The sequence below is a fragment of the Sceloporus occidentalis genome, unplaced genomic scaffold (genome assembly GCF_023333645.1).
Source record: "Sceloporus occidentalis isolate IW3139 unplaced genomic scaffold, rSceOcc1.0.p SCAF_2, whole genome shotgun sequence".
In the NCBI taxonomy this organism is placed as follows: Eukaryota; Metazoa; Chordata; class Lepidosauria; order Squamata; family Phrynosomatidae; genus Sceloporus; species Sceloporus occidentalis.
The window spans coordinates 127,732,554-127,760,491 of NW_028316982.1; the positions used below are offsets into that span (position 1 = coordinate 127,732,554).

The window sequence follows — 27,938 nt, forward strand, 5'->3', positions numbered from 1 at the left end:
ACTGCTGCTGTAAAAGTTTGTTTGTTTCACTTCATCTCTGCTCTTACCCCAAGACAGGAAACAGATCATAATAACACTGGGCCCTATGCTTCTGTAGTGAGAAAACATTTCATGCAAACTTTAGAAAGGATGTTATACAAAAGTCTTGCAGTTATGGATAAAAGATCCTTTTCTACATAGAATTCAAAGACAGTCTGTAGGCTCAGTATGTAAAGAGATCTTGTAGCACTTTTGAGACTAACAAAGAAAGAAATTGGCAGCGTGAGCTTTCGTAGATTTCAGTCTACTTCCTCATATTTTAACTTGCCTTAAGATTGTTGTATGTTTCTGTTTCATTGCTATGGCTAAATTGTCATAGATCTTGAGAAATTAGTTGATTAGATAAATGTATTTGCTGTAAGAGAGAACCTTCAAAGCATGCTTGCCTATATTATATGAAGCAGGCCTGGAATTTCCCCTATATAAGGGGAAATCAGCATATGCTGAAGCTCCATAGGAAGTAATGGGGCTCACACCTGTGGTGCACAGCGGCGCACATGCATCATGGGGACGTGCCCCATTAGTTCTTCCAGGGCGCACGGCAGGCTCTTCTGGCATGGCTTTCAGCATATGCTGAAAGCCACATATGACGCGCCCATGTAAAACACGGACACACTGTATAATGAAAGGTCGTAGCAGCCTATGCTTCACATGAAGGGTTGTAAGCATGATTTCCCCCCCATAGGAGATCTCACCTACAATTAGAAATTTTAGTTTATGAAAATTCTCATAAATGGGGCGTGCAAAATGAATTAAATGAATTCAATAAAGAACTGGTTCTAATCTGTCCCGTTCCCCCCCCCCTTCCCTGCCCCTAAATTTCAGGTTTCAAAGCCCAGGGTAGCACTGTCATCTGCAGGAGGTATCTTTGGGACTGATGATGATGATGATGATGTCAGCCTTTTCAGCTCTTCTAAAACAAAGCCTTTGGTACTTACCATTTCACCTTAATAAACTGAAACAGCATAGTAATAATTTGAATAACAGAGAAGGTGTACTTCTTGCTTTGCACCAACAAACATTAGATATTATCACATGGAAATTCCTTTTTAAAAAATCTTTATTCCAAAGCCACAAAACCTTAATACAGTAACTGGAATAAATTATGCATATTGGGTAGATATACTGCTTATACTTCATGCAAACAGTGCAGCTATTCAGGTCTACATGATTTTAAATATTTGGTATCCTTTTTGAGGCAAAGAAAACTTAGAACATAGGAAGGAATAAAGGGAATGAAATTGGCTTGTAAAAGATTAAGAGACATAAAGTGGTTGCCAGGTGGAGTTCACAACTACCTCAGTAACCTCCACTTCTAAAATGCTTTGGAATAAATATTGACATGTGCTCAACGTTTTAGAAAAACTGTATTTTCAAAAGAGCAAAGGAGTTTTTGCTAGAGGCATCAACCATCTTGAATGCCATCCTCAGATTCAGAATTAAATCTAAAATTTATTTCCCAGGTGCAGATAATGTTGAATTGATCAAATCAAGAATCTAAACTCAAGGAATTTTCCTTCAATAGTTTCAGAACTTGGGAAATCTCCCTGATGTTCTTAACAAAAATCTTCCAGAAAACTGAAGATTGTCCAGACTTCTTAGATTGATCCATTAGATTAACAGCTGGAGTCAAATGTAGAGAATGTACAGCTTCTTCCTTTTAAGTGTTATGTATGTTCACTTACACCTTTTTATTTTACTTTTTAGATGGAAGCAGAAAATAAAACATTAATGAAGAAGGACAGTGTTATCTCTTCTTTTGAGGAACATAATAAGGTTTCAGAGAATTGTCAAAATATCAGACAAGATGAATCATGTTTACAGGCTACTGAGGTTTGTAAATTCTAGCTTTGGAGGATGGCTTTATAAATGTGGAACTATACATCCTAACAGAGGGAAAGTATGTGAATGTGCATTAACTATGAATATAGGTTTTAGAATATAGGCTTCAAGAGTTTCTAGTCTCTAAACTACTTCTTGGGCTATTTCCATTTTCTGTCTACTAGGATGAGCTGTATACATAGATGTTATCCAGTTTAAGAGCAATGCCTGTCATTCCTTTCATTGTGGCCTGGTCAGAAAGTTCAGGGTTGGGTCTTTGCTTTCCGGGCTGCCATTCTTCTTCTGACATTCATTTGCATTTACTTTAATCTGATTTATAAAGAAATCTACTGGCCCTTCTGAAAACAAAATGAGCCATCCACTTGGATTAGAAAATTAAAAGTAATTTAGGGGCAAAACAGACAGCACCTTTACAGCAGCTTCCAGCATACCCCCCAAGCCTGCAGCAAGCCACCATGAAGCTACCTGCCCATCCACATGGTGGGCAGCTTTGTGTCGCTCAGGTGGCATGGCATTCATATGCCACACACTGCAGGAGTGCCACAAAGCCACTGCTGCTGTGGCTGAAAGGGAGCAGCATTTTTTGAGCCGGCAAAAAGCCAGATTGGGGCCGTAGTGTGTGGTTGCCACAGCTCTGATCCAGCTTTCTCCAGGGCGGCTTTAAGCTACCCCTTCAGGGCCATTTGTTTTGGCCCTTATTTTACTAGGGTTTTAGCTCTCAACATACTTCCCTTCTAATTGTGGATCTTTCATTAATTCTTTTTAAATCTTAAAACTTTAGCCCTTTCTTGTTTCCCATGCATTCTGGCTCCTGTAAAGTGCATATTTGATTGAATGTACTCATTTTTTTCCTTTCAGAAAGATAGATTTATGCATGGGACTAAATTCTGAAAGAGGCCAGATACAGGTGTTGTCCTTCCATCCACACACATTGTTATAATTTTTCTCCTTTTTATCCTGTGATCCTCTCAGATTTCAGATTATTCTTGCTGATTTAATTTATTTCTTTTCTTTCTTGGATCTTATAATTGTACTTGTCTGACCTACTGCTGCCATTGACAGTAATCACTCTTTCTGTTCTAAGACAAATTTAGATATTAAACCAGCAACGTTGCTGCCTTGTGGGACTTCAGTCATGAAGCGATTTGCATCATATCGCAAGGCTCCATGTTATGAACCTCATGACATACAGTATGCCAAAGTAGCCTCTGTTACAGGAAACAATGAAGAAACAGGAGTCAGCTTTGACAATCCTATGCAAGCAGACACTTTACAAAATGCCAACAAGGTAATTTTTATTATGCAAAATGTTGACACAAACCACCATTACTCAGCTAATCACAAATTATGCCTAAAGACTAAAATTATTTTTAGTATAATTTAAAATTTTTGGTCTAGCCTCCAGATGGTGAGAGGTATATGTAGGTTAAGAACAGATGCTTTTTTGGAAAAAATAACAAAGTTTTAAAAAACATGGGGAGATATAAGATCTGAGATTGACAGTTTTTCCTTTTCCATGGTTCTAGAGGTAAAAGCAAGAAATCAGGTGCCTAAATACAAGTGCAGTAACACAGAGATAATGAGAATAATAGAAAACCCTATGAGGAGAGCCTTACAGAGCTGGCCATGTTTAGCCTGGAGAAGAGCTGGTTAAGAGGTGATATGATAGCCCTGTTTAAGTATTTGAAGAGATGTCATATTGAGGATGGAGCAAGGTTGTTTTCTGCTGACCTGAAACAATGGATGCAAGCTACAGGAAAAGAGATTCTACCTCAACATTAGGAGGAACCTCCTGACAGTAAGAGCTGTTTGACAGTGGAAGTCACTCCCTTAGAGTGTGGTGGAGTCTCCTTCTTTGAAGGTTTTTAAACAGAAGCTGGATGGCTATCTGTCAAGGGTGCTTTGATTATGAGTTCCGGCATGGCGGGGGATTGGACTGGATGGCCCTTGTGGTCTCTTCCAACTTTTTTCCTTAATTGTCATCTTGGCCTCAGAGGGAGCGATCAGGCAGACCCAGCAACATCAGGGACTGCCTGAAAGAAGAGGCCCCTCCCTCTTCAACTGTCATCTCGGCCTCAGAGGGAGCGATCAGGCAGACCCAGCAACATCAGGGACTGCCTGAAAGAAGAGGCCCCTCCCTCCTCAACTGTCATCTCGGCCTCAGAGGGAGCGATCAGGCAGACCCAGCAACATCAGGGAGTGCCTGAAAGAAGAGGCCACTCCCTCCTCAACTGTCATCTCGGCCTCAGAGGGAGCGATCAGGCAGACCCAGCAACATCAGGGACTGCCTGAAGGAAGAGGCCCCTCCCTCCTCAACTCTCATCTCGGCCTCAGAGGGAGCGATCAGGCAGACCCAGCAACATCAGGGACTGCCTGAAGGAAGAGGCCCCTCCCTCCTCAACTCTCATCTCGGCCTCAGAGGGAGCGATCAGGCAGACCCAGCAACATCAGGGACTGCCTGAAGGAAGAGGCCCCTCCCTCCTCAACTCTCATCTCGGCCTCAGAGGGAGCGATCAGGCAGACCCAGCAACATCAGGGACTGCCTGAAGGAAGAGGCCCCTCCCTCCTCAACTCTCATCTCGGCCTCAGAGGGAGCGATCAGGCAGACCCAGCAACATCAGGGACTGCCTGAAGGAAGAGGCCCCTCCCTCCTCAACTCTCATCTCGGCCTCAGAGGGAGCGATCAGGCAGACCCAGCAACATCAGGGACTGCCTGAAGGAAGAGGCCCCTCCCTCCTCAACTCTCATCTCGGCCTCAGAGGGAGCGATCAGGCAGACCCAGCAACATCAGGGACTGCCTGAAGGAAGAGGCCCCTCCCTCCTCAACTCTCATCTCGGCATCAGAGGGAGCGATCAGGCAGACCCAGCAACATCAGGGACTGCCTGAAGGACGAGACGAGACGAGACTCCTTTAACTGTCACCTTGTGTATTGTATTACAATTTTTACTGTACACCGCTATGATCGTTGCGGAATAGCGGTCTATAAATAAAACATATTATTATTATTATTATTATTATTATTATTATTATTATTATATGAGAAAGAATTACTAGGCAGATGAACAAGTTGCCCAGAAAGATCAGACCACTCATACCAGTTCCATTGGAATGATCTTTCGATAACATCCTCGTTCAGATCTTCCAACTTCCAGGCTAGAGATGAGAAAGTAGCTCTTTGGTAAGTGAGGGGTTTCATTTTCCTCACAGATCAGGCCAAAGAAGAGTTCTTCAGGGAAGAACTTCCCTTCAGTTCACTTTCACCAATCAGTGGAGTTCCCCTACACTTCTGTTTAAAGTTGATGCAGCTTGTCCTCCAGTAAGATGTAGTCCTTTTCAAACCCTCTATTTATCCTCAGTCTTTAATTAATTAATTAATTAATTAATTATTACTATTTCATAAATACCTGGCCACAATTGTAAACCATGCTTATATGGTTTTTATTGATTTGGAAGCCACTTTTGATTCTATTTCACAGGGAGATATTTGGGTCAATCTACAATCTATGGGCATTGATATACAGCTTTTAAAATGTAGAATGGTCTTACATCCTTGAAAGTCAAAACTGACAGAGGACATTTCTCTTCTGTTCAGTTACAAAAGGAATAAGACAAGGCTGGTTACCCCCCCCCCCCCTTTTCAATTTATTTATCAGTTATGTAGTTCTTAAGAAACAAGCACTACTTTCCAGTTAAAATTGGAAATGAGAAATATTCAGTCCTCCTTTACTTTACGCAGATGATGCTATCCTGATTTCTTACACTAGTCTGGTTTATACTGCAAGAATGAATTACTTTCTAGCAGTTACCAACAATGGAAGTTACGGTATTTAATAAATCTAAGAAAATCCATAATTGGTTACTCAGTGGGAGTAAACTATAGCACAGAGCATGGGAAATAAACAAGATGAACTTGAACTCCTAGCACAACAAAGGAAATACAGTATTATAGGCATCACTGAAACCTGGTGGGATGAGTCTTATGATTGGAATGTAGCAATGAAGGGGTATGACATTTTTAAGAGATATAGGCCAAACAGAAAAGGATGATGAATTGCAGTTTGCATCTGTGAAGAGATCCAGGATTCAATCCTGGAAACCAGTTGGAGAGCATCTGAATAAAAATTAAAGGGGAGGGAAACAACAGAGATATCATTGTGGTAGTCTGCTGCAGTCCCCCAAATCAGACTGAGGAATTGGAGAACAGATGACCACACACTCAGAAAGGAGAGGTGTAGTAGTGATGGGTGACTTTAACTATCCGGATATTTGCTGGAAATCAAACTCATCCAAAACTTTAATATCTAGCAAATTCCCAACTTGCCTCAAAGACAATTTCATTGTCCAAAAGGTAGGAGAGGCTACAAGGGGATCAGCTATCTTAGATCTGATCCTAACCAACAGGGATGACCTAGTAAATGGAGTGCAAAAGTGTTAGGATCCTTCGGTGGGAGTGACCATGTTCTCCTGGATTTTGTTATACAATGGAAAGGAGAAACCAGGCATAGTCAGACATGCATTCAATATTTCAGGAGAGCTGATTTCAGTAAACTTAGGGAAATAGTGGAGGTGATCCCATGGTCAGGAATACTAAAAGGGAAGGGAGCTCAGGACAGATGGGAGTTTCTCAAAAGGGAGAGACTGAAAGCACAATTTAAAACATTTCCAATAAGGAGGAAAAAAAGGGGTGTGTCAAGAAACCGGGATAGATAACTCAAGAACTTTCAGCGGAGCTCAATTTTAAACAGGGCATGTATTAGAAATGGAAAAAAGGGGAAATCACCAAAGAAGAATTCGAACAAATAGCGAGCAGGTGTACGGATAAAGTTAGAAAAGCTAAAGCACAGAATGAGCTGAGGCTTGCTAGAGAGGTTAAGAACAGTAAAAAGGAAGACAAAGGAAATGGTACAGCCATTGCATGGAGAAGATGGGAAAATGCTAACAGAAAACGGGGCAGAAAAACGGCAGAACTACTCAACACCTTCTTTGCATCAGCCTTCTCATAAAAGGAAAATCATAGAATTATAGAATCATAGAGTTGGAATCAATCACAAGGGCCATCCAGTCCAACATCCTACCATGCAGGAACTCATAATTAAAGCACCCCGACAGGTGGCCATCTAGCCTTTGTTGAAAGACCTCCAAGGAAGGAGGCGCCAACACACCCCGAGGGAGTGTATTCCATTGTCTAACAGTTCTTACTGTCAGGAAGTTCCTCTTAATGTTGAGGTGGAATCCCTTTTCCTGTAGCTTGCATCCATTGTTCCAGGTCCTATTCTCTGGAGCAGCAGAAAACTTCCACATGTGTAAAATGGAGTAGAGGACACATTTGGGGAAATGTAGCACAGAATAATAAAGAGGTAGTAGAGGAATGTCTGGTTAATCTAAATGAATTTAAGTCTCCAGGACCAGATGAACTACATCCGAGGTTATTAAAAGAACTGGGAAATGTAATCTCAGAGCCATTGACAATGATCTTTGGGAATTCCTGGAGAACAGGAAAAATCCCAGTAGACTGGAGGGGAGATCAAACGTCCCCATCCTCAAAATGGGGAAAAAAGAGGACCCCAACAATTATCATCCAGTTAGTCTGACATCAATACCAGGTAATATTGTAGAGCAGGTAATTAAACAGAAAATCTGTGAACATTTAGAAGGGGTTGCCATAATCACAAAAAGTCAACATCGTTTTCTCAAAAACAAGTCATTGAAGACTAATCTGATCTGGGTTTTTTTAAAATAAAATTACCAGCTTCGTAGATGAAGGAAATGATGTAGACATAGCATATCTTGATTTCAGTAAGGTCTTTGACAAAGTCCCCCATGATATTCTTTCAAACAAGTTAGTAAAATATGGGCTAGACAATGCAACCGTTAAATGGATTTGTAACTGGTTGATTGGTCAAGCCCAAAGGGTGCTCAGCAATGGCTTCTCTTCATCTTGGAGAGAAGTGACTAGTGGAGTGTCACAGGGTTCTGTCCTTGGCCCAGTGCTATTCAACATCTTTATCAATGCCTTGAATGAAAGAATACAGGGCATGCTTATCAAATTTGCAGATGGCACCAAACTAGGAGTAGTAGTTAAGGAGGAAAGAATGAAAATAAAAAATGACTTTTTAGAGTCACAATTTATTCTGGGTTTCATGGGAAGTGTATATACTGTAATGGGAATGTCCACAAAGTCAAATCCCCAGATGCAATTTTGTAGTTAATCCATCCTACTGTTGAAGCCTTTCTAAAGGGGTAACTCCACCCTCCAAATATAGGTCTAGTATCATGATGAAGTCTCTCATTGGTTCTTTTTCAGCTACCTAAAATTTCTATTTGAATCCATGGCAAGATGCAGTGCACAACTTCTTTCACAGACTTTCTTTGTAGTGATTATATTGGCACGCAGATCAAATGAGTGGACAACACTCAAGTTAGATCCTCCATATCTTTTCTTTCACTGAGACAAAGTTATCCTTCCAAAAGGTAGTTACCCAGTTCCATTTATTCCAATACTTCATTCTGCCCTCTTTTAAGAGAGATGCTACAGGTGATCTTGACCATTCTCTTCATTCCCTAGATGTGAGAATGGCTGTATCATTTTTTTTTTAAAAAAATAATGAATGAAATCTCATCAGCTATGTAAAGTATATCTTATGGTGGTCTGGAAAAGGGCAAAATAATTTCATTCCCAGAGACTTGTGGCTTGAATTTCCAAGGCAATGGAGCTTGCATTATGAGCTGGCTCGGTGACTCCTGCCTTCCACAGTGAAATTGCACCAGCATGATGTAGTGGTTTGAGCACTGGACTATGATTCTGGAGACCAGGGTTCGAATCCACACTTAGCCATGGAAACCCTGCCATAGGGTTGCCTTAGGGTTGCCATAAATAAGAAATGACTTGACGACACACAATGACAACAAGAACTCGGGTGACTTTCTTAAATAATAAAAATAAAAACTTTATTTATATACCGCCCTTCGAAACATCAGACCTTCCTTAAGGTTATCCCTCTTATGGAAGTGTGCTAAGTACAACATGAACTATCAACATTTATCTCACATTGAATGCATGGTTACAGTCAGATGTGTCTTTTGGCAGAGCAGTTCTTAATTTCATTTTAGCATGGCACACCCATGGCATGACACTTCCCATTCATGGTGAATTAGCTGTACAGTCTTCTATCTGTGTTGCTTGCCTGTAGCTGTGGTTCTTAGCATGATCATTTTTCAACTCACACAGCCTTCCCTCCGTCCCATCTATCCTGCTTTATTTCACTCTGCTGCAATTGACTTAGAACTGAGGTAAAGATGAAGGATGGTTCAACTGTAGTAACCATGTTCAATATTTAATCAATATTTAACCAGTATATATGTAGCTCATGGGCTAGTGGAAAGGAATTTAGAATTGAGGCCCAGTGCGAGAGAGTGCTGAGAGGGTGTTTTTAAGATAGATGAGCTAAAAGGGTTCAGGATGACATTTTGAAGGTTTTTCTAATTGCCTGACACCTAAAGAGCCTGCATTAAGACATCATTAATAATAACATGAAATGTCAGAGCTGGAACATCCTAGCATCAGTAGTTAAACAAAGCTGATGAGGGAAGATGGAATACGAACACATGAGTCCCAAATGGATCTCTAATGTATGCATCTCTGTATCTAGTGGATGTATGAATCTTCTATGTTTAGCTTTTTTGTAGCCAATCCATGATTTAGAAAAGTTTCCTTTGTCCAGAAACCTATAAAACCATAAGTTATTATTTGCTCGAGGCTCTCAGATCTCTGGAAAGTGATTTCCATCTGAGGCAAAAGCCGGCTAAATGAAAAGTTGAGTTTCACATCTCTGGGATCTCCGCCTGTCAGTTTGTCAAGTTTGTTGTCTTAACATTCAGAGAAATCTACAACACTACTACCAAAATGAGTTTTACAAGTTTCTGAGGCTCTCTGCACGGGTGAAGAATGACCCATGTAAGTAAGTTTACAGATGTCCACTTGAAAAACTTCAATTATCCATAAGCAACCTGTTTTTCCCAACCCAAACATTTGCAAGAAGAAGCAGAAGACCTTATTTCATGGTGGTTGTCATTGTCCAGGACAATGAAGACACGCTAATTTCAGCTACATTTCTTTTATTATTTAAAAGGTGGCATTATTGTCTGTACTATTAAATCTAATGTAATGGTGCTTTTTTTTCATCCTGCATTCTAATGACATCAAACTTATTACAATTGCAGGACAGAATCAAGATGACTGGGAAACGGAGACCTCCTACCAGAATTGCTAGGCGACTAGCTGCTCAAGAGTCCATCAAGAATGAAACGATTGTTGCTGACTGTTCATCCCTAGCTTTCTTAGAGGAAAACTGTGCACCATCAGCTTTAACATATCCCTCCAACAGAAAACTGTTTATTAAGAATGAAATAGGCAAATTGCTTCCACCAGCCAACAGCAGTAACCATCATGAAACATCTAATAACCCTATTATAAAATCAACAGCCCACTCTGATGTACATGACCTCTATGAATCAAATGATCTTTTTGCTAACATTGTTGGTTCTAAAGCCGCCTCAGGACCAAAAGCCACGGTGGAAACAGAAAGCCACATGAGGCAGGTCCCTAAAGATGGTGGGCAATTGTCTGTTTCATTGTCCCTGGATGATGCAAATTGTGAAGACCTTTTCCAGCCTAGAAAGCCTTCAAAGGAAGTCAAGCCACCCTCTTTCTTGGAGGATGAAGAGGACCTCTTCACCACTATTAAAAAAACTGTGAAGAGAAAAGATTTAAAACCAGCTCCCCAGCCAGAACAGGACCCTCAAGTCCAAGATATTTTTGAGGTAATTTAGGGATCTTTTTTGTGCAAAGTATAAAATGAGATGTTCATGTTAAGATTTTTGGACTTTTTAAAAAAATTTGCTAGTGAAGCATTTAATTTTTCTTGCTAATAAAGTGTTTAATTTACAATGGAGGCTTTGCTAAAAATGATTGACCTTCATAGTAAGGATGATAGTTTTTATAAATCTGAATCAGATTCAACACGTTTTTACTAATTTCTTCTCTTATCCTTTTAATATTTTATAGAATGATATATTATTTATTTACCAACAGAAATGGAGGGGCTAGTCCCAAAAAAATAGTCTCTCACTGAATGGATTCATCATGGGCAAAGTATTATATTACATTTCCTCTGAGTTCATAAGAAGAAGTAGTGCTCCTTGCAGCGTTAGTGTTTTATGTAAAGGCAATTCATATACTGCCTATTGTTATTTGTATGGGCTTTTCTGTAGTGTTCAAGGACATTTAAAGTCTTTTTGCATTCTCCAATAGTAATAATGGATACTTTAAATGCTATCAGAGTGGCAGGGAAGTGAATTTCATGTTGCGGGATCCTACACTTGCTATGCTGACATCTGTGACCAAATCCTAATTCATATGATCCTTGTCTTTTCATGTTATTGCTACCATGCAATGAACTTTTGCAAAGAGTAGGTGGGAGATCCTGGGTCTCAGAAGTACCTAATAAGAATGTGGCAGAAATGTGTTTTCCATCCATGTCTTTATGGCCAAGTTCAAAATTCTAAACAGAATGCAGTAGACTTAAAAAGTTAGGAAGAGATTGAGAGCAGTAAGCATCTGGATTACCAAGAACCAAACAGAGGCTGGATGGCCATCTGTTGGGGTTGCTTTGATTTGAATTTCCTGCATGGCAGGGGGTTGGACTGGATGGCCCTTGTGGTCTCTTCCAACTCTATTGATTCTGTGATTCTAAGAAGATATGTCATTACATAGACTTGCCCTTTCATGAAAATCTCTTTTGTTCAAGGATGATATATTTGCTTCAGAAGCTGTCAAACTGCCTGTCAAAGCAAAAACCTTGATGGAAGCAAATCTGTTTGATGATGATGTTGACATCTTTGCTGATCTTGCTGTAAAACCAAAAAAAAAGTGTGCCAAAAAGAAGATGGAAGCTAAATCAATATTTGATGAGGACACAGGTAAATAACTTAAGCAGTTAGACTTGCAATATAGCTGTAAATGCTTTACCTGTATGTGCAGCCAAATTGTTATTCCCCTGCCTAGATTGTGGGAGGCCAGAAGAACATGCTGTCTGAATTTAAAACAGCATTGAAGACCAGTCCCTTCCGGCACACTTATCTAGACAATGTTTAAATTGTGACTTCAGATGCTGAATTTTAAATGTGGACCGTTTAAAATTGTATACAGCGGGTGATCCGTTCCTGACCCCACCCCCCCACCCCCTGCATATGCCCAAGACCTATAGACCTCAGTAGTGGCATGGCCATGTGGCCACACCACCATTAAGGACAATGGCACTTTGCCCCCTCCCCCTCCCCAATGCCAACCTCGCCATTCCTTTCTGTTACCTCTTCTTCCCCTCTCCTCCGCCTCCTCTGTCACTGCTGCCGTGGCTCCTCCTCCCCCTTCTCCTCCTCCTTCCTCTTCTCTCCCTTCTCTTTCCTGCCCTCTCCTCCTCCTTCCTCTAAGGACCAAAACAGACTGCAGAAATAATCCAGCGTGAGACAGCTTTAACTGCCCTGGCTCAGTGTTAAGGAATGCTGGGAACTGTAGTTTTGTGAGACATTGAGTCTTCTCTGTCAGAGAGCTCTAGTGCCACAATAAACTACAATTCTCATAATTCCATAGCACTGAGCCAGGGCAGTTAAAGCGGTTTAAAGATGGATGACTTCTGCTGTCTGTCTCAGCCCTTTCTCTTCTTTGCTCTTTGTCCACCTCTTCTCCCCCTCCTCCTCTTCCCTTGCCTTCTCTGCCCTCTTCCTCTTCCCCCTCCGTCATGTTGCCGCCGCTCGTCCTCCTTTTCCTTCCTCCTTCTCCGCCTCTTCCCCACACTCTCCAGAGCATTAAATACAATCCTGAAGACCAGGCTAGAGTCCTCTATGTGATGCAAAGACGGAAGAACTGAACCTGAATTTAAAGCCTGACCTTTTAGCAATCGCCCTCATCCTCCAGAGAAGCACCAAGTGAGGGGTTGGTTTGGGTGGGTTGGGCTCCATGCGTCGTCCTTCTTCCTTGCTCCTCCTCTTCTTCCTTCTCTTCCTTTCCTGTTTCTCTTCTTTTTCCTCCTCCTCTTTTTCCTCCTCGTCCTCCCTCTCTTTTTCCACCTTTCTCCCCTTCCTCTTTCCCTCGATCGCTGTTCCGCTCCTCTCCTCAGCCTCCTTTTCCCTCCTCCTCCTCCTCTTCTGCACACCCTCCGCTTTCTCCTCCTCCTCCTTTCTCCCCTTCCTCATCGTCGCTCTTCCTCCTCTTCTCCTCCTCCACTTCTTCCCCTGGTGCTGCTCCTCTTCCCTTTTCTGCCTTCTTCCTCTTCCCCCCTCCATCACGCTTCCGCTGCTCATCCTCCTTTTTTTCCTTCTCTTTCTCTTCTCTGCTCTTCCTCCTTCTTTTCTTCATTCTCCTTCTCCCTCCTCTTCCTCCTCCTCTGCTAACACCCCCCCCATGCTTAAGTCCGCAGGTGGCAAGTCTGCGTATATGGAGGGTGGGCTGTGTATCTCTTATTTGTCCTTTTAAACTGTTGTGTGTTTTAATTACTGTGTTTTCATTGATGTTGAGAAAGAGGGAGGGAGGACAAACAAGCAAGCAGAGAAAGAGACAAGAGGGAGGGAAGGAGGTGGGCAAAGGAAGAGGCAGGGAAGGCTAGTGGGCACAGAGAAAGAGCCAGTGAGGGAGGGGCAAAGAAAGAGACAGCAAAGGCTAACAGGCAAGACTAGAAGGCTAGAAAGAGTCAGCAAAGGAGGGGCAAAAAAAGAGGCAGTGAAGGCTAGCAGGCCATTTGGAAAGCTTTTCTCAGATGGGCTCAGGGGGAGTCAATTTCTCCTCACACGACAGGGATGAAGGAGGTCCTAGATTTTTTATAAGCAGGCCTCAACCCAGCCCTCAAACCCAATGCCTTATCCCAGCACACTGCAGCCTTAGCCTCCATTTTATAAACCTACCAGAACCATCCCATTTCTTTCCACACTCATGCATAGGGACTTTCAAGAGGAGCTTCCCTCCTCAGTCCTCCTGTAGCTCATTGCTTAACATCTTGGGATCTCCACTAAAGGTTAAAAGCCCTTTTCAGAACCTCATTTGAAAGACTGTTCCACTTTCAATCCTGTCCATCAGAGTGCTTTTCTTTGTGGCCATCGCATCAGCCAGGTCGTTGTTGTTAACCATCTTTGAATGGATCTCGACTTATGGTGACCTTGTGGATGAGAGATCTCCAAGACTCCTTAATCTTCCATTGCTCAGCTTAGTTCATTTAAATTCATACCCATAACCTCCTTAATAGTGTTGATCCATCTAGCATGTGGCTTTCCTCTCTTTCTACTTCCCTTCACCTTTGCTAGGATTTTCTAGTTCTTTCATAGCCACCTTCCCCATTCTTCATTTTTTTCTGATTTCCTGACTGCAGTCCCCATTCTGGTCAATCCCAGGTATAAGAACTCTTTTACATTGGACCCCTGTTATACGCTGGGGTTTGATTCCAAAATCCCCTGTGTATAACAAAAACCGTGTATGCTCAAGTCCCATGTTAGGAAGGATCGAATTAGGGGAATTTTAATTAGCTCAAATATTGCCGAGAGGAGGCCCTAACAACACCACGTGCCGGAATCATGTCCCAATAGTGTATACCAGAGGTCGCCAGCAAACCAAAAGAGAAAGAGACGCTGATACCAACTAGGTCCAATTAAAAGGGTATTGTTTATTAAAGCACAGAGAAAACCACACAGCAAAAGGGGAACACACACACACACACGCATTCAATGCTACAGCAGGGGATGGGTGAGTTCGGGAGATAGGTTTGAGAAAGAGAGGCACCACTAGGGAATACTACCTTAGAAGTCTTCTCCGGGAAGTCCTGGTGAAGCTTGGGTGGACAGTGAATCATGGCCACAGGAGTGGGGGGAAAGAGGGCCGCAGGAGCTAAGAGCAGAGTTCAAACTGGTGTGGACCAGTTTGCAACCTGGTGATAGCACAAGGAGGGTCCAAAAACCCAGGGTTTATATAGGGTGAAACATATCCGGAGGTTCTGGGGATCTGCTAGACAAAGGTGTTGATTGCTTGGGCTTTGTTAAGCCGAGAGCAAGCAATGCGTTACACAATGCACTTAGGTCAGGACACAATTCAGAAGGGCATCTAAGTCGTTAAGCTGATCACTGGCTCATTAAGTGAGAAGCCAAGTCTATTGTCTTACTTGGGCAAGCAGGGGCAATTCTGGTTTGGCAACTCCCAAACTTCCTATGGAAAGTTCCAATTTTAGCTTTCTTTCTAGGGCTCTGCCCTTGCTGGGCGAGCTGCCTATGTGGCCTCTCCGCCTTTAGGTTAATAGCGGGTCCTCTATGGGGTCAGTCAGTGGTCATAACACAGACCGCATGTACCCAAAATTTTATTAAAAATCAAACTTGGTAACACCCATTAAATTTAATGACATAGCAAAATGGTGTCCCTTATAAAAAATGGAAAATCAAGGTTTGATATTTGAAATTTATACTTTTTTTGAACATTTTCAAACCGTGTATGCTTGAATCTGTGTATAAAAAAATCTGTGTATAAGAAGGGCTGACTGTACTATTTCTATTTCCTCATTGTTTAGGTTGAATTTGTCTAAATCCTCTGTGGTCATTATTTATGTTTTCTTTATGTTCAACAGTAAGCCTTCCTTTGCACTTTCTTCCTTGACCTTCCTTAGTAGTTCCTCTATGTCTGTGATGTTTTCTGCTAGTAGCATTGTGTCATCTGCATACCTTAGATGGTTGATATTGCTTCCTCCTATTTTCACTCCTCATTCTGTGTTCAAGTCTACTCTCTGTATAATACAGTGGGCCCTCAATATACATGAGGGATCCATTCCAGACCCCCCCCCCCCCTCCTGCGGATACCAAAATCAGCATATGCTCAAGTCCTATAGGACCCATTGAGGAGAGTGGGACTTTGCTCCCTCCCCCTCCCATTCTCACTGCTGCAGGCAGTAGGAGGTAGCTCTTCTTCCTCCTCTTCTCCTCCTCCTCTTCTTCTCCATTACTGCTGCCGTGGCTCTTTCTCCTCCTCCTCCTTCTCTTCGCTCTTCCTCCACCTCTTTTCCTCTTCTTCCCTGTCGCCGCTGCTGCAGCTCTTCCTCCTCCTCCTCTTTCCTTGCCTTCTTCGCCTTCCTCTTCTTCCTCTTCTCCCCTCCACCATACTGCTGCCACTGCTCATCCTCCTTTTCCTCCTGCTCCTTCTCCTCCTCTTCATTGCTCTTCCTCCTCCTTTTCTTTCCTCCTCCTTCCTCCATATCCTCCACTTTCTCCTTCTCCTCTTTCCCCTGTTGCCCTGCCACCACTTGTCCTTCTTTTCTTCCTCCTCCTCTTCCTCTTCTCCACTCTTCCCCATCATCGTCATCCTCCTCCTCCTCTGCCAATGCCATACACACACACTGCGGGGTCTTTTCCCTCTTTCTTCTCCTTCTCTTTCCTGCCTCCTCCTTCCTCCTTCCTCCTCTTCTTCAGTCTTCCTTCCCCTCTTCTCCTCCTCCACTTCTTCCCTGTTGCCACAGGTTCCGGGTTCGAGTCCCAACTCAGCCATGAAACCCCACTGGGTGACCTTGGGCAAGCCACACTCTCTCAGCCTAAGGGGAAGGCAAGTGCAAACTTTAACAAATCTTGCCAAGAAAACCCCAGGATAAATTCACCTTATGGTTGCCATAAGACAGAAACCACTTGAAGGCACACAACAGCCACCGCCCTCATTCCCCAGCGAAACACCAAGTGTGGCACTGGTTTAGGTTGGTTGAGGCTACACGCATTCTCCTCCTCCTTCCTTCTCTCCTCCTCCTTTTCCTGTTCCTCTTCTTCTTCCTTCTCCTCTTCCTCTTCCCCCCTCCGTCATGCTGCTGCCGCCGCTCCTCCTCCTTTTCCTCCTCCTCTTCTCTGCTCTTCCTCCTCCTTTTCCTTCTTCCTCCTCCTCCTCTTCCCCACATCTTCCACTTTCTCCTCCTCCTCTTGCTCCCCCCTTTGCCCTGCTGCTCATCCTCCTTTTCCTACCTCCTCCTTCTCCTCTGCTCTTCCTCCTCTTTTTCCTCATTCTTCTCTCTCCTCCTCCTCCTCCGCCAATGCCATCCTTCCTAGGATCATAGAGTTGGAAGCATCCATGTATGTTTAAGTCCGCAGATGGCAAGTCCGCATATATGGAGGGCAGATTGTAGTTTCTGCATATAGGTTGAACAGATACGGCAAAAGGATGTCTTGCTGACCCCTTTGCCAATTGGGAACCATTTTCTTTCTCTATGTTCTCTTCTGTCAGTAGCCTCTTATCCTAAGCACAGATTTATCATTAGAACTATCATGTGTTGGCACCCCCATGTCTTTAAGGGTGTTCCATAGCCTTTCATTATCTATGTAATAAAATATTTTGCTATAGTCTATATTCATTTGGAATTCCTTGGTGCACTCCATTAGACATTTTATGTTTTTTATGTAGGTCCCTAGTGCCTCTTCCTTTCCTGAACCCCACTTAGACCTCTGGCATTTCTCTCTCCATGTATGGTTGGAGACTACGTTGCAGAATTTTGCGCATAATTTTGCTTGCATGGGAGATTAGCACTACGATCCTATAGTTGCTATAGTCTTTGTGTCTCCTTTTTTGTAGATCGGGGGGGGGGGTATATTGATCATTTCCAATTTATTGGCCATTGTTTTGTTTTCCATAACTGGAGGCATATATTAGTATTAGAACTGATTCTGTATGTGTGGATTTATCAGTTCAATTGAAATTTCATCTCTTCCTGGTAATTTATTTTTTCCAATTTCTGTTATTGCTGTTTCCACCTCTTTTTTTTTTAATTTAAGTTTCATCTTCATATGGCTCTCCATTCCATGTGTCCATTTTTTTCATCTCTTTTATATAGCTCTTCTGTGTTTTTCATCCAGCATCTCTTTATTCCTTCCTGAGCTTGATTTATGCTATTTTTATTGTCATAGAGTATCCCGGTCCTTAATTTAAATTTCCTTTTGATTTCCTGGATCTTGTGGTCCTTCATACATCGTTTTTTTGTTGTTGCCTTGCATTTCTCTGCATTGGTCATTGTAGTAGTTCTCTGGGTCTCAGAATTGGCAACCCTTTGAATGGACCCCTCTCACTGTAAATTCAATTCTTGCTCAGTCTCTCTCTAGTTTGTTCTGGGGTTCTTGGAATCATCATTCTGTGTCCTGTATGACAGCAGATTGGACTAGATGGCTGTTATGGTCTCTACCAACTCTGTGATTCTACTATGCTATAGAATTGGAAAAGGCCTCAAGGCCATCCCCCTTCTGCCATGCAGGAATACACAATCAAAGCACCCTTGAAAGATAGCATTACAACCTCTTTTTAAAAACTTCCAAAGGAGGAGATTCCATCACCCTCCAGGGTAGTATGTCCCACTGTCAAACAGCTTACTATCAGGAGGTTCTTCCTAATGTTTAGGTGGAATCTCTTCGTGTAGTTTGCATCCATTATTCTGAGTGCTATTCTCTGGAGCAGCAGAAAACAACACACTCCATCTTCAGTGAGACATCCTTTCAAATATTTAAGCATGGTTATCATATCAGCTCTTTACTTTGTCTTCTGCAAGCTAAACATACCCAGCTCTCTAAGCCTTTTCTCATGGTTTCCAGACCTCTCACCATTTTGGTCACTTTCCTCTGGACATGCTCCAGCAGCTAATTGTTTATTTCTCCTCTTAATATGCTAATTTATTTCAAATAGTTCCTCCTTCACCTTTATATCCACTTCATTACCAATACTTATTTATCAGTATTCCAATGTATCTGTAGGACATAGTTTTTTGAGGGTTTTTCGGGCTATGTGGCCATTTCTAGAAGTTTATTCCTGACGTTTCCCCAGCATCCGTGGTTGGCATCTTCATCTTCTCAGAAGATGCCAGCCACAGATGCTGGCAAAACATCAGGAATAAACTTTTCTAGAACTTGGCCACATAGCCCAAAAAATTCACAAAAAACTATGGACGCCGGCCATGAAAGCCTTCGACTTCACATATCTGTAGAACTCTTATTCTTATTATACCAGTAGCATCATAAAAAAGTAATACATAATGCCTTCTACAATATAATAACCTCTGCAATACCACTTAAATTGTTGCTTTGTTCAGTTCATTGTTTCTTCTTCATATTGTTTGATATACATACACTATATACAACACTCAGTACTGGCACACTGATTTTCCTATTTAGAAGTACCAGTAGGTAACACTCTCTTACCAGTTTTAAAGGAAATGATTCTTAACACAATAATTAATAATTATAATAATAATTAAAAATCCTTATCAGTTAATCACATCAGTAAACTTCCCCAATTAATTAATTGATTAGATCAGCAAATGCAATTAGCAAATAGCACATAATTTCAAGTTTCACTATATAAATTTACAAATCTATAAATCAAATATGTAGATAAATCAACTATGTAGTTATATAGTTTTTTCCCTTATATCACACCAAATTGAGTCAATTAATTAGTTAATTAATTAGCTCTCATGTCAGTTCGTTCCCACTTACTACCCCTTTGTAAGCTGAAATATATAGACTTATACTTATTTATGGACCTTGCCATCTGTGGACTTGCCATCAATGGATTTCAGCATCTGCTGACTGCAAGCCCCACTGTCCCAAATGATGCCACATGCATGTGACTGCCCTAATGGCTCCACACATGGCTCACTGCCATTAAAGACAATGGGACTTGAAGTACTGTATTTTTTCATATTGATAGTGGGGGTGTCCAGAAAGGATCTCACATGAATAAAAAGGTCTAACTGTATAAGAAGTTTCCTTTTCCCTCTCTCTTTCGCTTCCACTTCCTCTGCTGTGCTGCTGTTCCTTCCACTCATGCTGATTCGTCCTGTTACTCTGAAGCCTGTCACTCTTTTAATTTAATTTCAGTAACTTTTTGGAAATTTGTTTTTCTCTTTACGTCTTCATAGAATCATAGAATCATGGAGCGGGAAGAGATCATAAGGGCCATCCAGTTCAACCCTCTACCATGCAGGAAATAACAATCAAAGCATCCCTGATAGGCCATCCAGCCTCTGTTTAAAGTCCTACAAGGAAGGAGACCCCACTAGGCTCTGAGGGGGTGTGTTTCACTGTCGAACAGCTCTTATTGTCAGAAAGTTACTCCTAATGTTGAGGTGGAATCTCTGTTCCTGGAGCTTGCATCCATTGTTCCGTTTTCTAGTCTCTGGGGTAGCAGAAAGCAAACTTGCTACATCTTCAATGTGACACCCCTTCAAATACTGAAACAGGGCTATCATATCACCCCTTAACCTTCTCTTCTCCAGGCTAAACAACCCCAGCTCCCAATTAAAAAACAAAGAAAAAATGATTTAAATAAAATTGGTGGTGGTGCTTGTGCCACTGAGCAGCTGCTTGACATGGTCATGCCAGCCTCTTCAGCTGTTACTAATAAAGTTCTGGCCCATGCCAGTAAATGCTGTTTGTGTTATTGTTTAAGTGAAGTCTTACTCTCTGCTGAGTCTGCACATAGCTTTCACACCTTTAGCAAGTACCTGATCTTCATTTTCATTCCCCCCCCCCCCCTTTAGATGATATCTTCTCACCTAGCCATATCAAGACATTGATCCAAAAGACACCACTGCTTCAGATACCTTCAGGAACTAAAAATGAATTTAGAACATCAAGTACTTTTGAAGATCCACTGAATGCATTTGAAGGCCAATGAAGATGTGCATATTGACTCACCTGTAACAGTCTTATCCTGCCTAGTAATAATTTCCCTTGCTTTCCTGTCAAAACAGCCAGTATGATAGAATTGTGAATATTCCTTGACTATCTCCTTACTCATGTATCTAAATATTTTTTCTGCATGACACTTAATGAAGCAAAACATTGTAAGAAGAGGCTTGGCACCCTTTAGCACTCCTGTTCTTATAGGTAGATTGGTAGGTTCATTCCCTTGCTGGTGTAATCTATTGTACAAAATATAGATTTTATTAATCAGAACTAAAAAGAAAAAGGAGAAATCAGTGATACTAGCAAATCACATTTGTAAAATTAGTGTCCTCTTACTTTATTTTCTGTTCTATGATTCTTAAGTTCCAAAGGAGAAAGAAAGTTCAAGGGTTGGAGCTGATTTTGTTGTTGGATCTCGCATGTTTGTTTCTGATTGTGTATCTTTTTGTTTATTAATAAACAGGATCAGAATAACAGTTGTTCAGTTGGTGTAACTAATCAGTGCAGGCCTTATGAAGTTGGTTGCTGCTGATCCAGAAGTCTACCCTCTGAAACATGCCGTCTCCTGCCTCTTTTGCTGAACTTGACAGTGGCTGCTGCTTCCATTGAAAAGCTGTTTTTCTTTCGTGGTGCTAGGTGATTAAGGAAAGGAGGGATATTCTCTGATAGCCAATTGTTGCCACACCTGCATCCTCCCTCCCTCCACCCCCAACTTTGGCATGATGCAGGAATTTTGTGTCCTTATTTTGTGTCATCTGCAAATTTCCTAAGCCTACCCTCTATTCCTTCATTGAAGTCACTGATAAAGATGTGAAATAGCACTGGGCCCAGGACAACACCCTGTGGAACTCTGCTAGTCACTTCTTGCCAAGATGAAGAGGAACCAGTTACAAATCACTAGCCTTGTCTTATCCATATTAGCAAGAATATCATGGGGGACCTTGTCGAAGGCTATACTGAAATCAAGATATTTTACATCCACAGTATTCCCTTCATCTACCAAGCTGGTAATTTTATTTTAAAAAGAGAGAGATAAGATCTGGCATGACTTGTTTTTGAGATACCCATATTGACCTTTTGCAATTATGGAATTCCCTTCTAAAAGCTCACAGACTCTGTTTAATTATCTGCTCTATAATCTTTCCTGGTATTGCTGACAGGATGGTAATTCTTTGTATCTTTTTTGTTTTGTTTTGTTTTGTTTTTGTAATGGAACAACATTTGACCTCTAGTCTGCTGAGACTACGCCTGGTCTCCAGGACTTTTCAAGATTATTGCCAGTGGCCCTGAGATTACCTCTGGCAGTTTTTTAAATACCCTTGCATGTAGGTCATCTGGCCCTGGAGCCCTGAATTCATTAGGCATTTCTTCACTACCTCTTTGGTTATTCTGTGCTGCATTTCCTATATTCTATCCTCTGTTCCATTCTCCTGAGGTAGAGGAGCCTTTTCCTTTTATGAGAAGACTGAGGCAAAGAAGGTGTTGAGTAATTCTTTTTTAAATAATATTTTTATTATTAATAATAATATAACATACTTAATATAATATTTAAAATTATCTTATACATAGTATTTCACATACAGTATGTAATAAGTCACATTAATTACCCATTCTTAATTACCTTATTTAAATCTTATTCATATCAAAGCATTTAATATTAACTAAACCAATAATTAGAAAAATACATGGAATTATTATTGATACCTTCATTCTTATTATTATCTTATTTTCAACATATACTATTCATAATTTCACTAAATTATCACTAATTAACTTATCTTTATAATCAAGTGTTCCCCATCACCAGAGCCTAATTTGTTCATGTTTTCTCCCCTCCAAAGTTGTAACTTTCTGTGAAGGTAAACCATATCCTCTTTTACTAGAACCTTTTGTACAAATATCTTCCATATTGCTTCATAGTCATTCCTCTTAATTATTCCTTTTTTAACCTTAATTTCACATGTTAACTTATCATTAATTGCCATTTGCCTTACTTCTGTATAAAGTTAACTTTGCAACTTTTTAGCGGTAGCTCCGCCCATCCCTTATAAAGCCCCTGTGTTCCCGCTCTTTCCCCAGTTCCTTTTTCTGCCGCATTAGCTGCTTGAGAGAACTTCACTGCTTTTGATTGCTTGTTATCACTGGACTTTTGGAAATATTGACCTCGGACCATCTGACCGTTCCTCGATCGCAAGTACCCCTTGCTTAGTTGACTATTTGGCCTGCCTTGACTATGGATCTGGATACAAATTCGGCTACGATGTCTCCTGCTCCCTTTAAAAAAGGTGATGTGTGCAGCGGCAAGATACCCGGCCAGGACCTGCACTCTTCTTGTCTCCTTTACCTCGGGGAGGCCCACAATCCGAAGTCCTGTGTGCTGTGCAAATCCCTGACACCGCAGGCGAGGAAGAACCGGGAGTCCCGTTGAAAGGCCGCCTTGTACCAGCAGGTACTTATGCCTTCTTCCCGCTCCGCTCCTGCCCTTGCACCGTCGGAGGCGGTACCGGCCGCTTCGACTTCTGTGGCGCAGGGCTCCTCTACTGAGCCTAGCGCCACTGTCCCAGAAGGGGACGTTGGGTCTTAGGGAGCCTTCAAGAAATAAAAATCCAAGCACTCTAAGAAGGACAAGTCCAAACACAAGGACTCGGGCTCCAAGAAGAGTGTCTCAACCCATAAGGATTCGAGCTCCCTTAAGGGTTCTAAATCCTCGTCAAAGAAGCCTTCGGGTTCGGGTAACGCCTCTCCGCATGCTTCTCATAAAAGGGCGCGCACGGACTCATTCGGCCTCCAAGCGGCTTCGTACGGAGTCCTCCGGCGATTCTCATGTCAAGCGTAGATCCTCATTCAAGGACCGACCTTCTTCCGAACTCATACTGTTGACCCATGTTTCAGGATCGAGAACCCCTTCAATGTCCGTCGAAACCGAGTGTCAGTGTGAGACCAGAATCCTGAACAATCAACCAGTCAGCTTGATTGATAAATCAACAGTACTTCATTGATAGTTCCAGAATCAGCAATTCCACATCACTCGCTTCATAGCTGAGACTGACCCCTCCCAGCCAAGCCAATGCCTAAATCCCCCCCCCCTTAGCTGAACTACTCCTCCCCTAGCAAAAGCCCACGCAAGAAAACCCCTCCTTTTCCTCACTGGTTCCCATCCTCCATTACTCCCCTGAGCTTCTCTTCTCCCATAAATGAAACTGCATTCCTAGCCTCTGAGAGCCAGGCCTTCAAGGACACCAGATAGCACCACCTGGCCCAGCTTAGCACTACACATCTCTATTTCTAAAAGCCTATGCTGAAGTATATCCCATCCCCCATTATCCACAGTTACAACATATCTGATAGAATACATCAGGATTCTAACGCCAAGCCTCTTCATGTTCGAACCACTACTGCATCTGCTGCTTTCTCGTCTCCATGGCCATCCCAGCATCACTCCAAGGATGTGATAGAGGTCCTGCCACCGGCTTCTCCTCATTGTAGCTCTTCGGAAGGTCACTGGTCCTCGACTCCAGTCCCGCGCACCATTGTCCACCAGGCTGAGATCCATGAGCCTCTGCGCCACCTTCTTCAGGAAGAGCCAGACTTCTTTGACAGTGAGGCCAACAGGTACTAGATGTCGGTAAGCCATGACTCGGTTTGTTGGCATTTAGGCCTTGCTACTTCCGTCCCAGCAATACCCAGGTCGACCTCTTGTAGACCAATTCCGTCTCCCCAGGAGGTCTCGGTACCAGCACAAACTCAGCCATCGATCACCGTGGCAACTCAGCCTCACTCACTTGATATTGTCGAGGTCTCGAATTCAGACCATGAGGGCTCCCAGCATGGCTCCCCCCTAAGGTCCCAATGGGGTTCTGGCTCTTCGGATGAAGCAGGCCGACACTCTTCTCAGGAATTTTCTCAACCTGGCTCTTCTTCCCCGACTGATGATGTCCGGACCTTTGCCGAGCATGTCATCAAAATGGGAAACGTTTTGGACCTCCAAATTACACAGGCCGAAGAAGAGGCTGTGGACCCCATAGAAAAGCGTATTCACGGGAAGGTTCCAACACCACCATCCATCCCAATTGCTCCCTTCATTAGTGTCCTGGACTACGGCCAGCACACACAGACACACGCTGATAAGGAAGGCAATTAACTATGGAGCTGGAAGTAGTCCACAAACCTTGCAGGGAGAAAGAGAGAAAGCAAACCAAAAGCCAAGCCGAAGTCAGGATAACAAAGGTCACAATAGTCAGTCCAGTCCAGGGTCAGGTCAGCCAGAAGGTAGCAATAGTCCAGTCCAATCCGAAGTCAAGAGTCAAGGCAACAAGGAGTCAAAATACAGGGAGCCAGTGCAGGCAGCAGTCACACCAAAGGATCATGCAATAAACTCTGGCACTGAGTTGGTGTCTCTCTGCTCATTAAGTACAGTGCGTCCTCGCCTTATGCGGGGGATCCGTTCCGGATCCCTCCGCGTAAGGCGAATTCCGCCTATGCTCGAGCCCCATTGGAAACAATGGGGCTCGTGCGCGGTGGCACAGGTGCGCGCGGGGCACAACGGGCGTGCGCGCCCATTCAATTGAATGGGATGCGCCACCCCTTCCGCCCCGCGGCTTGAGCACATACGCTCAAGTCCGCGTATGGCGCGGGTGCACTGTAAAAGAAACTCTTCCCCATGCCACCTGAGGCTGATTTGCTAATTGCTTCTCAGCAATTCTCTGGGATCTGTGCCTGCCAGCACTTTCAGCCCTGCGTTATCTTTAGGAGGGAACCTTCAAGCCTGGTTCCTCCCAGAGTCACCACTAGGCTGCTGTACCACCAGAGGAATCCCACCAGCACTAGGACCTGGCTGAGCATCCTCCTCTGGGGATGGGAGATCAGGGCTGGATTCTGGCAGAGCAGGATTAGCACCTGATGTAACCTCAATTACCTCTTGTACTGGAGCAAGATTAGCACCTGGTGTATCCTCAATTACCTCTTGCTCTGGAGGAGCCCCATCATCCTCCTCCTCATCCTCCGAGACCTGCACTTGGCTGGCCATGACAATTAGAGAAACTGGCGAAGCAATATCCTCCGCTTTTTTGACTGGGGTCCCCTTGCAGGATGTATGTAAAGTTGCTGTTTGGTCCAGCCATTGACTTTTATTAAGCATTATAGGCTGGACACCAGGGCCAAACGGGATGCAGCCTTTGGAAGGGCAGTATTGGTTTCAGGGTTACATTGATGTACACTACTTTTCAATGTTCTGAATAGTTTACATGTTGAAAGGAATGTTTTTTAGCCAAACTGGCTTGGTTTACATCATTCATGTTTACATAAGTCTTGCGTGACTTAATGCTTGTTTTTCTCTCAGGGTTCAATATCAGGCTGCTATTACTTATTGAACTATTAGTGGCAGGTCTACCAGGACCTACTGTTTACTTGTGTTTGTGCCTTATGTTTGCATAATTTAAGTGCTGTTATCCAGGTACCAAAAATGACTGACACAGTTTTTTTAGGTTCAAAGCCTTATTGTGGAAAATAAATGCACTTTGTTTGAACCTTACTTGGGTCTCATGACACTCCCTCCGCCGCTGACCTAAGCTTGTCAGTCTCTACCCATTTGTATGATTCGCAGAGACCACGAAGAAGGACAGGTTGCTTACCTGTAATGGCATTTCTTCGAGTGGTCATCTGCGAATACATACAAATCCCGCCCGTCCTCCCCTCAGTGCCCTGCTCTTCATTGGCTCGTTCTCATGTCGCTTAAGTGATGTCAATTGCGGAACTGGGGAAAGAGCGGGAATGCAGGGGCTTTATAAGGGATGGGCGGAGCTACCGCTAAAAAAATTGCTAAAAGTTGCAGTTAACTTTGCCCAGTGATTCTAGAAGTTTCCAAATAGCACTGCGCAGGTGCAGTACAACTCATTTGTATGTATTTGCAGATGACCACTCGAAGAAAAAACATTACAGGTAAGCAACCTGTCCGTCTCAGTTAACTTTCCATTCTTTTGCTACAATTAGTCTTCCTGCTGTTAACAAAAGGAAAAGAGTGCTCAACCTGAGGAAAACGGAGCAGATGACACAGTAGGGGAAATGCAGCACAGAGTAAGTAAAGAGATAGTAAGGAATATAGCATGCCCGCACTAAGTGCGGGTTTGCCATCTGCAGTTTTAAGCCTCCGCAGACAGCAAGCCCATTGCAAACAACAGGACTTGAGGTTCTGAATTTTTTGCCATCTGTGGGGAAGATCCAGAATGGCTCCCCCATGGATACCAAGAGCCCAGTGTACCTGGTTAATCTAAATGAATTTAAGCCCCCAGGGCCAGATGAACTAAACTCTAGGGTAGTAAAAGAAGTGGCAATAATCTTTGAGCATTCCTGAAGAACAGAAGAAGACTTGAGGGAGAGTAATTCTGTCTGCATTTTCAAAAAGGGAAAAAAGAGGATCCCAACAATTACTGCCTAGTGAGCCTGACATCAATACCAGGAAAGATTCTAAGCACATCGTTAGAATCATAGAATAATAGAGTTGGAAGAGAATGCAAGGGCCATCCAGTCCAACCCCCTGCCATGCAGGAAATCCAAATCAAAGCATCCCCGACAAATGGCCATCCAGCCTCTGCTTAAAGACCTCCAAGGAGGGAGACTCCACTACACTCCGAGGGAGTGTGTCCCACTGTCGGACAGCCCTTACTGTCAGGAAGTTCTTCCTAATATGGAGGTGGGATCTCTTTTGCTGTAGCTTGCATCCATTGTTCCGGGTCCTAGTCTCTGGAGTAGTAGAAAACAAGCTTGCTCCCTCCTCAATATGACATCCCTTCAAATATTTAAACAGGGCTATCATATCACCTCTTAACCTTCTCTTCTCCAGGCTAAACACCCCCAGCTCCCTAAGTCGTTCCTCGTAGGGCATGGCTTCCAGACCTTTCACCATTTTAGTCGCTCTCCTTTGGACATGCTCCAGTTTCTCCACATCCTTTTTTGTGGTGCCCAGAACTGGACACAATATTCCAGGTGGGGCCTGACCAAAGCAGAATATAGTGGCACTATTACTTCTCTTGAAGTATACTATACTTTTATTGATGCAGCCTAAAATTGCATTGGCCTTTTTAGCTGCTGCGTCGCACTGTTGACTCATGTTGAACTTGTGGTCTACTTGGACTCCCAGATCCCTTTCACATGTAGTTTCATTCAGCCAGGTGTCACCCATCCTATATCTGTGCATTTCATTTTTCCGCCCTAAGTGCAGTACCTTACATTTCTCCGTGTTGAATTTCATTTTGCTAGCTTTGGCCCAGCTTTCTAGTCTATTCAGGTCATCTTGAATTTTGATCCTGTCCTCTGGGATATTAGCTACTTC

General features: G+C 42.9%; 1 protein-coding gene across 8 annotated transcripts in view; it reads left to right on the forward strand.

The window, feature by feature from the left end:
* Nucleotides 1-21,663, forward strand: part of LOC149319007 (WASH complex subunit 2A-like) — a 174,022-nt gene extending 152,359 nt beyond the window's left edge. For 2 of the 8 annotated variants that reach the window (XM_089510910.1, XM_089510912.1), the window contains 6 exons: nt 865-969; nt 1,747-1,872; nt 2,966-3,169; nt 10,103-10,702; nt 11,689-11,860; nt 20,464-21,661. In XM_089510910.1, coding sequence (XP_089367036.1) covers nt 865-969; nt 1,747-1,872; nt 2,966-3,169; nt 10,103-10,702; nt 11,689-11,860; nt 20,464-20,600 — 1,344 coding nt within the window. In that variant the 3' untranslated portion in view covers nt 20,601-21,661. Of the gene's footprint in view, nt 1-864; nt 970-1,746; nt 1,873-2,965; nt 3,170-10,102; nt 10,703-11,688; nt 11,861-20,463 lie in introns of all 8 variants that reach the window. The other 6 variants (XM_089510915.1, XM_089510916.1, XM_089510914.1 and 3 more) reach the window with 5 other exon arrangements.
* Nucleotides 21,664-27,938: the final 6,275 nt, after the last annotated feature.